Below are 14,243 nucleotides of genomic sequence, written 5' to 3'. Positions count from 1 at the left end.
CTTGGGAACTCATGGAATTTGTAAAAAAAACACCAAAATTTCTGGAAAATTTTTTTCAGAAACGGTGCAATATTTTGAGCCTACTGGTGTGTTGTAGCAGGCCTTTAGGTTAAATACAGAAACATTATTAGAAAATAGTGTGTTTGTGCCAATGAGTATCTATGTGTTAACCTTATCTCTAGGAATGTTGTTTACTGATATCTGCTTTGATGTCCATGATCATCTCCACACCTATTCTATTAAATAATTGTGCTTCAACTGAAAAATAAATCTGTCTCTATGACATATTGGTAACAAGTTGGAGCTAGAATTATATCAAGATAGAGTATTATACATTTCTGATTCTCTATTTTGTGTTGCATGAATTATCTTTTCTTTTTTCTTTTTTTTTCAAAATACTGTAAATGCATATTAATCTTTGTAAGAACATTTGTTTAGTAGGTTGTATTAGAACAGTCTGAATTCCAAACATAATGTCTGGATGGCACTACACGTTAAACTTGGAATGGAAACTTGAGCCACAGTTCAGAGACTGAGTGGAAGATGTAAAGTATGAACCCCAAAGAGCTTTCTGCACCTCCTGCCAAAAATGTTGATGTTAGTATTATGGACATTTCAGCACTAAAAAAACACATGAAAGGAAGATTGCATGCCAGAGCTGTTCAGATTTTAGCAGAGAAAGGCAAAGGTGGAATAAAAAATTACATGATAGAAACCCCTGAAACTACAGAAGCACCAAGTGACCAACAGACAACATCATCAGCCAGTAATGATCAAAAGAGGGGAGAGAATCCCACCGTATCTGCATCTGAGACCTTTGTAAGTAGTTCTGATGTCCTCAAATTGAAAATTCTGTGCACAATAAAAGTGATAATGTCGCATTATTTGTTCAATTCTTGCAAAGGAAAAACAGAATTGTTCAGTACTATGTTTCCTGATAGTGCCATTGCTCATATGCAGCAGCAAAATGTGCTTACCTTACTTGCTTTGGCCTTACACCTTACTTCAAAGATCAATTGATAGACCTAATCAGAAAATCAGACTGTTATGTGACTTCACTTGACGAGTGCCTCAACAAAGTGTACAGGTGAATTTGGTGGTTCAATTTTGAAACACTAAACCGGGCGAGATAGAGATCAGAGTTTTTGGAACATGCAGCAGCTGGTGATTTTATGGTCAGATTCAAGGAAGGCCTGAAACTTTTGGACCCAAAATGAATGCTGCATGTATTGGTGGATGGGTCCCAGTGTTAACTGGAAATTCTTAACAGATCTCAGTGAGGATCACCAGATTGATCTCTTCATGCCAGACCTCATTGACATTGGATGCTGTGGTCTTCATGTCATTCATGGCAGTCTTCAACATGGACTTGAGGCCACTGATTGGAAGATTGGGCAGAAACTCAGAGTGCTTTGACAAATTTTTCATGATACTCCTGCAAGAAGAGAGGACTTTGTAAAATTAACTGGCAACTCAGTGTTCCCATTGAAGTCATGTATTCATTGATGGGCGGAGGACTTGCCAGTAGCAGTGTGCAATTTGGAAGCATGGAACAACATTTTATTATTCATTGACAGCTACAAGGGATGCCCTAAAAGTCAGATCACTAACTATTTTTCATTCCTAATTGTGAAGGAAGCCAAGGACAACGTACTTTTCATAGCCAAAATGCAGTTCTTCGCATCAGTAGCAAAACAATTGCAGCTGCCCCTGAAAAAGTTCCAGACTGCTGCCTCAATGGTTTCTTTTCTTGCTGAGGAGCTATAATCTCTCATCTCATCTTATCATCAAAGCAGATACCATTGCCAAGTTATTGAAGGTAGATGTACAAGACAAGAAGTTACGTCTGGAATCAAAAGCCATTGATGTGCGATTTTCAGCAAAACAATCCTTGAATGTGGCTCTGAAGGACAAATTTGTGAGTGAACTGTAGGATCTACACTTCTGTATGGAGTGTCTGCAGTTCTTTGTGGCTTCAACTTCCAAAATAATGGAAAAGTGCCCTCTTCAATATCAAATCATCAAAAAGTTGAAGTCACTAGACCTTCACTACATGGTCACCCACTCAAATGACATGGATACCAAATTTGATGCATTGCTTCAAATCCTACTGAATGCTAAGAGGTGAAGCACCTTACAATGAAAAATCATTAGTACCCAGTTCAAATCATTCATGCAGAAAGTGCCAAGAGACAAGTACAAATTCAAGAATTTTGAATCCATACCATCAGACTAACTGGACATATTCTTTCATGAGATGCTGTGTGATAGACCAGAGTTTGCTCCTCACTGGGAAGTCATCAGACTCCTGCTGACTATTTTTCATGGCCAGGCAGATGTAGAAATTGGCTTCTTTGTCAACAAGGAAATGCTGGTCGAGAACATGAAGGAAAAGATACTTGTTGCTCAACATTTGGTGCATGGCAGTGTATTGTCTTCGGGTTATGAAATTAGTCAAATCCCCATCACTAAATCTCTTATGACTAATGCGAGGGCAGGTAGCATGAAGTATGCCCAGTATCTAGAGGACAAGAAAAAAGATGAAGCACAAGAAAAGATAAAGAGGAAGATAATTCAAGATAAAATAAAATCAACAATGAAGAAGAAGGAAAAGCTTGTTAGCAGCATAGACGTTCTAAAGAAGGAAGTGATGAGCTCACCCAAATAACTTGAGAACAACCAAGACTTCATTCTATTAGCCATGTTGAATTATTTTTGGAAAACTGTGGCAGAGAAGAACAAATAAATAGAAGAACTGGATAAGAGTCTAGAACATCTTCACCAAAAGTACAAGCAAGTTTAGATGCCTTTGAGATGTGACTCATATACATGTATGTGCCTGAAATATGTTATCAGTACATGTCTTATATGTGAAGTTATGGAAACTAATTTCTACATGGTATTGTTTTAGTTACGTGGTGCTATGCAAAAGACTTATTATGTCCTTTATGTGAAAATTGTATTGTTATGCGAGTTTTACAGTGAGAATCAGTATTGTTTTATGTCAACTGAAGAATCAGTATTGTTTACCTCAAGAGTCAGTATTTTGTGTGTTTACCTGAAGAATCAGTATTATTTTGTGTATTTACCTAAAAAAATCAGTATTGTTTTATTAACTAAAAAATTATTATACTTTTGTCAGGTTTTTATAGGAGATATGCAGGTTTTTACATTGTATATAATGCTAAAAATTTTGTTTACTGATAAATATAAAAGCACATGATAAGTGGTACTTGTGTATATATATCTGAATTAGCTTGTGCATTGTGCTGAATATCTTAGTTTGTCTTATTTTGATGAAATGAAGCTGCAACTGTCCTATGAATGTTGGTATGTATCTTTGACGTGTCACTGTTCTATGAAATTGGCGATGGAATATAGTTAGTACTTTAATGTTTATGTTTAAAATAAACTGGTTGGAATGGATGGCAAGAAGTAGTGATGAAGAGGCTGTTTGAATAAAAAAAAACTTGTACTTATTTTAAATGTTAATGAATTTTTAAAGCATGTAAAGCATGCAGCCTTTTTACACTGAGTTAATTTTAAAAGTAATTATGGGCCATATGGTTTAATTTTTGGTCATGGAAAATTGTCTGATTCATGTTATGGGAACCTTGCTATTTCTAACTACGTGTTTCACTCTTTACAGAGCTCATCAAGCTGGCTGTGACACAAACACAATAGTAATCAGTACACTATTTATGTAAGCCATTTATTAAAACAACAATTGCTATGGTGTGAATGCCTTTTCCAAGCTAATGAAGCATAACTATAATTAATTGCACATGCCATAAGACATCAGTATTAGCTTATTATATTTTTAATAATCCATTATTTATCCATTCCCGTAGGGATTTCCAAGAATTATAAGAGTGTATAATAATAATAGTATTCCAACCACACTGGATTGAGAGGAATCTATCATAGGCAATGGATATGGTGTAGTGTTAAAACTTTAATAAGCCTAATTCTAATGTCTTATGTAAAGTGTAATTAATTACAATCATGCCTTGCCAGCTTGGAAAAGGCATTCACACCATAACAATTGTAAGTGAAAAAGTTTTTCTGGCTAAGTAAAGTACAACTTGTAACATACATGGAGAGAAGAAAATTTATGTTTTGTTCATTATTGAATATGATTAGATTAACCTTTTCTTTTTTTTTCCTGGTGGTTAAGGTGCTCAACTTGTGATCTGAGGGTCATGGGTTTGAATCCTCATCATGAACATGCTGGCCCTTTCAGCTGTGGGGGTGTTATAATATGATGGTCAATCCCACTATTCATTGGTAAAAGAGTAGCCCAAGAGTTGGTGGTGTTGACTTGCTGCCTTCCCTCTAGCCCAGTGGTCGGCAACCTATGACCCGCCAAAAGTTGGCTTCACAATTGCAACCTGTAAGGACACAATCATTGTTCAGTTCAAATTTCTCGGCTATGTGAGAAGAACAACGATATTAAAGGAAAGATGGGAAAGAGTCACGGCTACGGAGAATTTTAAGATCAATTTCAGGGAAAAATATCAAACTGGTCGACCTATTAATATTTTTGTATGTAAATAAACATACACATATAAAATACATGTACTGGTGTTAATAATTATATGATTATCACTGACCCAACACAATGCTAAATTTTTCAACAAAAAAAATAAAATAATTGACCCGCGATCAAAAAAGGTTGCCGACCACTACTCTAGCCTATCACTACTAAATTAAGGGCAGCTAGCACAGATAGCCCTCATGTAGTTTTGTGTGAAATTCTAAATAAATCAAACCAAATAATGTTTTCTTTGGGCTAAGCCAGAGTAGAATTTGAGTTTTTGCAGTCTTGCCTACAAAAAAGTAAGAAATTACTTAGCTGAACATGGAAGTAGTTAACACACACACACACAAAATAAATTCAAAAGCACTGATTTATCCAGGAAAGGTAAAAACACAAACTGGGAAAAAATTACTAAAGCATAAACAGTGAAATGAAAGGAAAAGAATATGAACTTAGTGAGAAAATATATATCCTAAAGGAAGGAGGTGAAGATTCTTTAAAAATTAGAACCATCTTTCCTTTTGATCTCTCTTGTTTTTGTGGTCCTCATTTTTGATTAGGTTGCTATGTCAGAATATTAATAATTAGTCTCACAACTGCTCATTATGATTTATTTCTGCAGTCAGTATGACACCATTTGCAAAGATGACAACTCATTGATGTGTAAAATAAAAGCAATAACAGAAATGAGTTTGGACAGAGTGTTAATATTTTTTATGCTATATTGTTTTGTTTATTGTATTTCTACATGTTCAGATCAGATGCTCATAAGATATTTCAGTAAGCAATAAAGTTAATATGTACATGTAATTCAAAATATCCATAGTCATCCAACAAACTTTGACCATGATTAGTCAAAGTATATAGGGTGATCAGATGTCCCTGTTTTGCCAGGACAGTCCCGTTTTTTGGTAGTTTGTCCCAGTGTCAAGAGAAAAATTCCCAGGACACACAAAACATCCCACTTTTATGATAAAGACATCAAACTGTTAGTCACATTGAATCATGAATGTAATAGACTTACTTGATTTGCTAGCTGTAACACATACTCTCCTGCAAACTCTCTTGAAAGTTCCATCTGTGTATGGTGAGAAACCCAGGTCTGTACAGTTCTGCATGTGAAGACAGTTAAGACAATGCTTATAATAAACGTACATCATAAACAGTCATGTACTCAGTGAAAAAACAGAACTTATATATTCCATTCACTCTTCACACAAATATGTATAAAAAGTTTCAAAGCAATGTTATAACCTAAAAGTAGTATGTTTGAAAATGTTATGGATTCTTCAATAATTCAAATTATGAAGTAGCCTATTTTAAAATAAATTGGATGAAGTGAATAATTAAAGGTATCTTGAGTGTATAATTTGGCTATTTTTACTCATTTGTAGTAGTTGAAATTCTTTCAAAAACAATGCCAATGTTAATATATTTGGAAATATTGTGGAAAAGTAAATTTAAAGTAAATTAGATAAAAGTTAAATTATTTCAAATGTCTAATAACCATTTTGAAATTAGGGACAAGGGCTGGACTGTCCCAGTTTTCTGGTTTGGAAATTTGGTCATCTTACATATAGAGTAATTAACAGATATCAGTATTGTTGGATCTTCTTTGAATCCATATGTATTAATAATATGAGATACTATGTTGAATGTTACCAGTGATGTTTTGGCTAGAAAATCGGATTTAAACCATGATTGTTTATAATAATATTAAACTTCATGTAAAAGAATAATGTATGTTACATGTATATTGTCCTTTTACAACTAAATGGTAATTGCTTTTTACTTTACACCATGTAAAAACCATTTGATTTTGGCTCATTCAGTAGTTTAAAGATAACCATATGTATTTATTTTTTCATTCAAGAATTCTTACCTATGTAAAAACGTTTTTGTGAAATATTATTACTTGATTTGATTCTAAGCTTACACTGTTACTTCAGCAGTAACAGATTATGTGAAGAAGAATGTGAAGACTGTTATTCAGAGTATGAAGGAGTTTCAGGACCAAGAGGAAACGAAATCAGGAGTGGTATTTACTGATATTGGGGGTTTATTAGATGGGCCTAGATAGATTACTGTTGCATAATTTCACATATTATACAAGTTTCTTAAATCAGTCATCTTTGAAAAATACAATATGATGATTAAAAATGATACAAGTAAGTTTCTGTTTACAGTATATGATTTATTACTAGTTCAATTTGATGTATTCACAAAAAATACTGACTTAACTCCTGAAACCTTGCATGTATATAGGTTCACCATACTTTTTTACCACTGCTCACCAACAATCATTCTTTATGCACTTTATATTTCCACATTACACATAACTAATTACCTTTCATTGATTGCTTGACTCTAGCTTGCTCTAATCTAGAATTATGTTTCACTTATAAAAGTGTAAAAGGATAAAACCTTCTAAGTAAAAATAATCTTATGGCAGTATATACTTTACAACTCCCATAATTATACAATAACTTTAGTTGTACCTTTTCTTCTGCGTGATTTTTTGTATGTAGTGTATCCAATATATATATATATATATATATATTGAAATGAAACTGAAATCAAAAAGCACTCACATTTAAAATTTCAGTAAGCAAACCTCTCATTAATATTTGAATTAGTTCTCAGTTTATAGAGCATATGTTGAGAAAGCAAATCATACATTAGTGCTGGCTGGTTAATTTATTCTGGAAAATGTAAATACTTTTTAAAGAATTTCTTAGAATTTTTAGCTCTCACATTTTATCTGCCCTGCTTTAACAAAAATGTCTAAATGTTAACATTATGTTGTGCATTAAGTGAAGTTTTCACTGTTTCCTGTGAACATAGTTTATTTTTCTAATCCTGTTATCATGTTACTGACATAAACAAATTATGTGTGTTATAAAACCTAATTTTAGAAATTTTATTTAAAAAAAACATTGTCTAATTACATGGTAGAGTTTACTTAACCTATTTACATACCTGTCTGCATGTAACTGATATTTTTAACAAATTGATTTTAAGTAGTAGTTATAGGCATCAGTGGAGAGTTAGAAAATTATAGTCTAGCATATTGTTGAATGGAAACATTCGCAGAAAGTTTTCCTATCATTTCAAAGTATTATCGAAAAGAATAATTACTCCAATAATATAGTTTTTCAAAATTACTGTATTCTTAGGACATCAGAAATCATGTGTATGGCTGTTAGAGAAACAAAATTTGATAAAGCTTGAGGAATGGACTTGTGTGGGACAAAGAGTAATCGTATTCTTTCCAATTTTGTTTCCCTAACTTTCCAAAAAAATTCCCAGATTCTCCAGACCTGCACACCTGCTTGTATGACTCACACTGGTATTTCAACTTTTCCTTATAATTCTACATAAGACACACCACATAAGTGTGTAGTCTGGCTATAAAGTGTAATAAAAACTCCAGAACATACATACTTCATACTGCAGAAAAACATGTTCAAAGGAAGACATTCCAACTTGATGGACATGATAAAATTTTTCGTTTTTATTTTTGAAAATTATTTGATCTAACATATCTTTGAATATAATAGATTAGATAATTAGCCTCAAATAAAATAGGATGAGTGACCAAGATTATGTTAAAACACGTGAATAATTGACATAGCCAAGCAGTATGGCTTGCGTACATATTCAGGTTCTGAGATTTAAAAGAAAAGGAAGGGGCCCACAATTTTTTTTAGATTTTGGGATATTTTTTAACTTTCCCTGATTTTTTTTTCAAACATCCCTATTTGTTTTTTTCAAATTCCCTGAATTTTCTAGGTTTTCCAAGTTTATGGCCACTTAGAGTCTTGTAAACTTTTTATTATTTTAAAATAAGATAAAAGGTATCAAACTCTGTGTAATAGTGTTAGGGTGATGCCATGATACATTATTAAGTACTGTAGAACTTAATAGTAGGGATTGACAAGGATTCCATATAATTCATATGCCAAAAAAACACCCTATTGAATTCCTGATCAAAAAACCAACCATTCAAAGTATTGGTTACAATATATTATGTGCATATATATGAATAATACACTAAAAAGGTCACTAACATTTCCAGTATAACAATTCAAAATTTTCTAAAACAGCAATTTTTTGGTCTACTACCTACCTACCTGATCATGTCAGCGGGGCTAGCCCCTAGACGGTATAACAATTCAAACTTTTCTAAAACAGAAACTTTTTTGTTTACTACATATCTAACTACCTGATCACATCAGATGGGCTATCCCCTATATGGCTCGGACTATCGCTAAAACATTTTTCCAGTTTACTTGACTGGTCTGTGGGTATCCACTTTTAATATTCTGATAAATATATACAGATTTTTTATAAAAGGTAAACATACCTTGCATGTACTTAAATATCTTTTCAACTCAATTCAACCCAACAGATGGCGCTACATATCAATGGATAGACATGGGACAGTTTCTAAAGGTAAAGTGTATACTTTTTTACAGATATAACATAGAAAGTACACAAACAAGAGTATTAAAAAATTATTAATTTTAAAATGAAGTAGGGGGTACCTTCTACAAAAAGTAATGAAACAAGAATTAAAACCACAATCACAAATTTATAAAATTTAATCTCTACTTTTGCAGTTTTATATACTTATCTGTAGGCCAAAGTAAAGATTACATTTTATAAATTTGTGATTGTGGTTTTAATTCTTGTAAAAGTTATAGCCATTAGGGATATGACTATACTGAAAGATTATAGATGATGTGTCCATTCCATGGATATATAAATAGGGGGAAAAAATTAAAATTTTAACAGAAAGTAAGGGTTGTTTGTTATTTGTAGAATTGCTCTAAGAAGTAACTGAAATAAAATAAATGGTACACTAAAAAGTACAGAAACAAGTAAAGTTATACTAGTTGAATGGATTTTAAAATGATTTTCAATCCCTACTTTGTTTGGCAAATTTAGACTGCTTCATTTAGCTATACAGATCACAATGTCAACCAAATTAAGGACTGAAAATTGTTTTAAAATTCACCCAACTAGTATAACTTTGCTTGTTTGTGTACTTTTATTGCAGCATTTATTTTGTTTTTGGATACTTCTTATAGCAATTCTATGAATAATCAATGATCCCTACTTTCTGTTAAAATTTTAATTTTGTTTTCTCATTCATATCAATAATTATGACTTAATATGTTTTAATTTTTTTTTTTTTTCATTTGTGTGAATTCTTGAGTTATAAAGCTCATGTTAGATAATTTGTTCAAGTAATAAATTTTGAACTGGAAGTTGCATTCCATATGAAAAGTTAGTGACAAGACACCTCTTGGTCACAAAGTGTATTACAGTATATATCAAACTTATTTAGAAGTAACATTTGGTGCAGGACATGTATTTAAAAAAAGCTGGTTATTTTCCTTTTTGGGGTATAAATTATTAATATTAAGCAGCTTAATTTCACACTGGGCAGTTACATTTTTGATTCTGTTTATACTTTAAAAATGTTTTTGTATTTTTCCTCATCAAAGGAAAAATCTTATTTTAGATTTTGGTAATTTCAGTATTATTTGAATGAAATATATTATTTGCATATGAGGAGTTAACTAGTTTGTGAACTTCTGTACCTTTGACTCTTTTTTTTTTAAGAATAGTCATCTTTTTTTATGTAAATTATCTTGGTTATCATTTCAAGTAACATCAAGTATAGTTTGTGTACTATGTAGTTGTATATACTATGTATATTTTGAAAATGATTTTTATATGTGCAAATTATTTGTTCTTTGTAAAACAATGCTAGCAACAAAGCTATAAAGTCCAATTGATGTATTACTGCAATTTAGTCTTTATATTAAAATAAATAGATAACTAATGTGTGTATGTATTTATAGAGCAACTTTCTAAATACTGTAAAGCTGATATTATACGAAGAAGGTACATGATAGATTCTGTATTTAGGAATAAGAATTTTCAAAAAAGGTAACTGTATAGTTAATTTATTTATATAGTTAAATTTTTTATTGCTTTTTGTTTCATTCTCATCATGTTCCAAACAGTTGCATAGATATGAATGATCAAAATTTGACAAATTTGCTGCATAATGTGTGTCAGAACTAAAACTTAATTATAAAAAACTAAGTCTTACAAAACTGTTTGCTTTTAACCAGAAAGGTTGTTTAGATATATCAAGGCATTCGAGTGTGTTCATGTAAAAAATAGTTGGAATAAGAAAATACCACTGTTTCCTTAAAAATAATGTGTAAAAAATGTTTATTAATGACTCTACATATGTACTTTGTTTAAACATACAATCTTATACAACAAGTTAATATGTAGCATAAGTAATAGTGCTGGGCATATCCTAGTGTTTGTATTCTGGACTGTGAATCTGAGGGTCCACGGCTCATATCCAGTTGTCAAAACATCTCCACAGTTTGGGGCCATGGGTGAGTCATAATAGTGACAGTCAAGTTCCACTATTTGATTAGAGTGACACAAGAGTTGATGGCAGGTACCATTGACTATTCATCTTCCTTCTAGCCTACAAATTGAAAATTACAGAGGATTTGCACAGATAGCCATTGTGCAACTTCTTAAGAATATCTGAAACAAGCATAAATAATTGATAAAATAGTGCAGATTTTACCTCTTTTGAATTAAATAAAAAAATCTAGATAAAACACACTTTTGTACATTACTAGTATACATGAACTAATTTTAACTAACGAATGAGTTTTATGCTGCAATACATAATGGGTTGTGCTAAATCTAATACTTATCTATCAGTTTTAAATGATTTTGTTTTGTAGCTCAGTTTGTTAATTATTGTTTTTGAGGTAAAACTCTAGTCATATAAAGTTTATAATGGATGGGAGGTAAATAAGAGAGTTGTTTTTATAATATGATACAACTATTTTCTGTAATAAATCATAACTTCTTTTTAGTTTGATCAGTTATTTAATCCATCTATAACTTTTTCACATACAATATTTTGTTTTTTAAATTAGAAATAATTTATTCCATATTTTTTGTTCATTACATTTACAGTCATTTCTACTACTGAGAGTGTAAAGAGAATATTCCATCAGTGAGTAATACAAACATAACCTAGTTTCTCTTCTGCAGTTACTTTTCATTTTTCAGGACAAAGTTCTAAATTTAAAACCATTTTGTATAATCATACGAACAACATATGAATAAAATATTACAGTGTAATATCACTGTATGACAAACCACATGTATTTCCTGACTTTTATTTGTATGTGGTAATCACCAAATATAATATCAGAGTATTATTCCCAGTAGGTTTTGAATCATAGATCATGTTCACTTACATATTGATAAAAATTATATTAACATTGATTGCCATCATCACCTTGTTCACAATATTCAATCTTCATAAATTCTTCATGCTGATTTATTGTCCTTTTTTTGTCTTGAACATTTGTAAGTAAACTAAGTATCTTAAACAGTTAGCTGAATAAGAACTCCATTTTAATTTTTAGTATACTATTATGTACTGCCCAAATTATCACTAAAAGTAAATAAAAATATTGGAAACTGCCTAGATAACTCATTGACCCTGATTTGCAGAATATATCTTTATTACAATATTGCAAGATTCTTCAGTGACAAGTTCATCTATTCAGGGTTCCCACAGGTTAGGAGAAAATCAGAGAATTTTGTACCACCAGTCATGGAAATTTAAATATGGAGTTATATGCATGTAAATGTCTTTTGCATAATGTAACATGGCTGTCTAATTGTTCATTAATTTTAATTCTTATGCATCTGTATCTAGTCTTCATGTAAATATCAATAACAAAACTCAGATTATACTTTCCTGTTATACAGGATGTCAGCCTAATTTAATTACATCATACCATTTTTTGTATCTCTAGCATTAACATTTTCTATGTAATATATTTGTGAGTTAAAAAATTCAATATCTAAAACAATCTGACTTCTCTAATGCAATTATTCTGTTTTGTGTCTATTATGTCAGTGATTCTAATGAGCCATGTAATCTCCGCATAGGCTGCATATTTTTTAAATAGAAGTTAGCATAGTTTGGCTGTAAGAGAAGTGGAAGCAAGCTTTTACTGTAAAATTATTTTGTTTTATATTAAAAATTAAATTACATGCACACTTTTGGTGAAGTAACAAGTTTTCTAATTTGACATAAAAATTTTAATCAGGGAAAAGTCAAGAAATTTTGAGTCTATCAATGTGTGGGAACCCTGCAATTATAGATACCTTTAAGTTATCAGGACCACAAGATACCCATCATTTTATTCTTGTATATTTTATCTTTGAAATTAAGTGGATATAAGCATAAGTGAAGAAGTTAAAACATTCAGCTTCAACTGATATTTTTTATATGCTAAGATAATTCACTCATTTATGATTTGACCTTAATTACAAAGTAAACTCTTGTAGTTAACATTTGTTTGTATCCATAATGCTTCATACAGTCACCATATCACAAAAAATGTAGCAGTAATTAATAAAAATGAACCATGATGTAATTATTTAATTTCTGGCTTCATATTAGTGTAGCAAGAGCAGTTTCTTAAAACAAAATTACAAAAAGAGCTATACAAAAAAAAATATTTTAACTTGTTGGATTGCAGATTGTGATCACTCTTAAAGTTGCCTAGTGACTAAAAATTCGATTTCAATACTGGTGGTGTGTAAAGCAAAGTTGCTCCATCGTGTAGCTTTATGCTTAACAACAAACACTCTTCAAAGGTCAGTTAGTAAATCTTACATCTTGTAGTTCTTATGAAATGTGGCAAAGCATTAAATGAATATGGTGTAACATTTCAGTATTTGTCTTTTTTTGTGTGCAATTCTCTAGACTAGAAATCCAATTTTTTGACTCATATTATTTGCCTGAAAGAGTTGACAACATTTTAGTTAGATTGTTCTTTTTGTTGTAGCAGTCTTCTATCCTCTTTGCAGAGTTTGTCAATAATTTGTTTCTTACATGATTATAAACAATAGTGGTGTAAAAATTACAAGCATCTTTCTGTGACGTGTGTTAAATTTCTGTAACTGTTGTATAAAAAAGCATAAAAATCTTAACGTGGTTGGAAAGAGTTGCTAATTGTTAATGAGTGAGTTCACCCAATTTTTTGTCAATTATTTACATTGAGTACTGTAACAGGGAAAAACAAAATATTTCAATATGATGTAACATATGAATTCTACCGGTAGTGAACAGTATAACAAAAAAGTCGGTAGCTTGAGGGTTAATTTTGAAACATGACCAGTCTTCTGCTTACCGTGATAATACTCAATTTTTTTACAGTATGTTGGTTTTAATTGAAGATAATTAAATTTAAAATTTTTGTTCAATGCCCTCTGTATTAATTTCATCTGGTTTAATGGTGGCAGATTATTGTCCATACAATGTGATGTGTTTGTTGGTCGTTTGTTAATTTCTGGTATAAATTCTTCCTGAGGAACTTCAGCGATACAAGTCCTTTCTTAAATAAAACTAGTTTATTCTCTTTCAATACAACTTTGCAATACACAGAATTTCCACAGTCCCTTTAACTTAAACACACGCTATAAATCACAACGATTCACGCACTTAACTTACGGTCACTACCGCTCGCTTGACTCATTTATCTGTCTCTATATCTGTCTGTCTGCAATTATCTCCGCTTTATTTGCCGGGCTTATATACTAAAATAGAGTGCGCCTGGAAAAGACT

General features: G+C 31.3%; 1 protein-coding gene across 1 annotated transcript in view; it reads left to right on the top strand.

Moving 5' to 3' along the window:
• LOC106473747 (ELMO domain-containing protein 3-like) overlaps positions 1 to 8,990 on the top strand; it is a gene marked incomplete at its 5' end in the record, with an annotated part of 25,065 nt that extends 16,075 nt beyond the window's left edge. The window contains 2 exons of the mRNA XM_022402142.1: positions 6,490 to 6,578; positions 8,952 to 8,990. Coding sequence (XP_022257850.1) covers positions 6,490 to 6,578; positions 8,952 to 8,975 — 113 coding nt within the window. The remainder of the gene's footprint in view (positions 1 to 6,489; positions 6,579 to 8,951) is intronic.
• Between the last annotated feature and the right edge of the window lie 5,253 nt (positions 8,991 to 14,243).

This window comes from Limulus polyphemus, unplaced genomic scaffold (assembly GCF_000517525.1).
Source record: "Limulus polyphemus unplaced genomic scaffold, Limulus_polyphemus-2.1.2 Scaffold6474, whole genome shotgun sequence".
NCBI lineage: Eukaryota > Metazoa > Arthropoda > Merostomata > Xiphosura > Limulidae > Limulus > Limulus polyphemus.
Note: the sequence above shows the minus strand (reverse complement) of the source record. Positions and strands in the feature narration are given on the sequence as shown.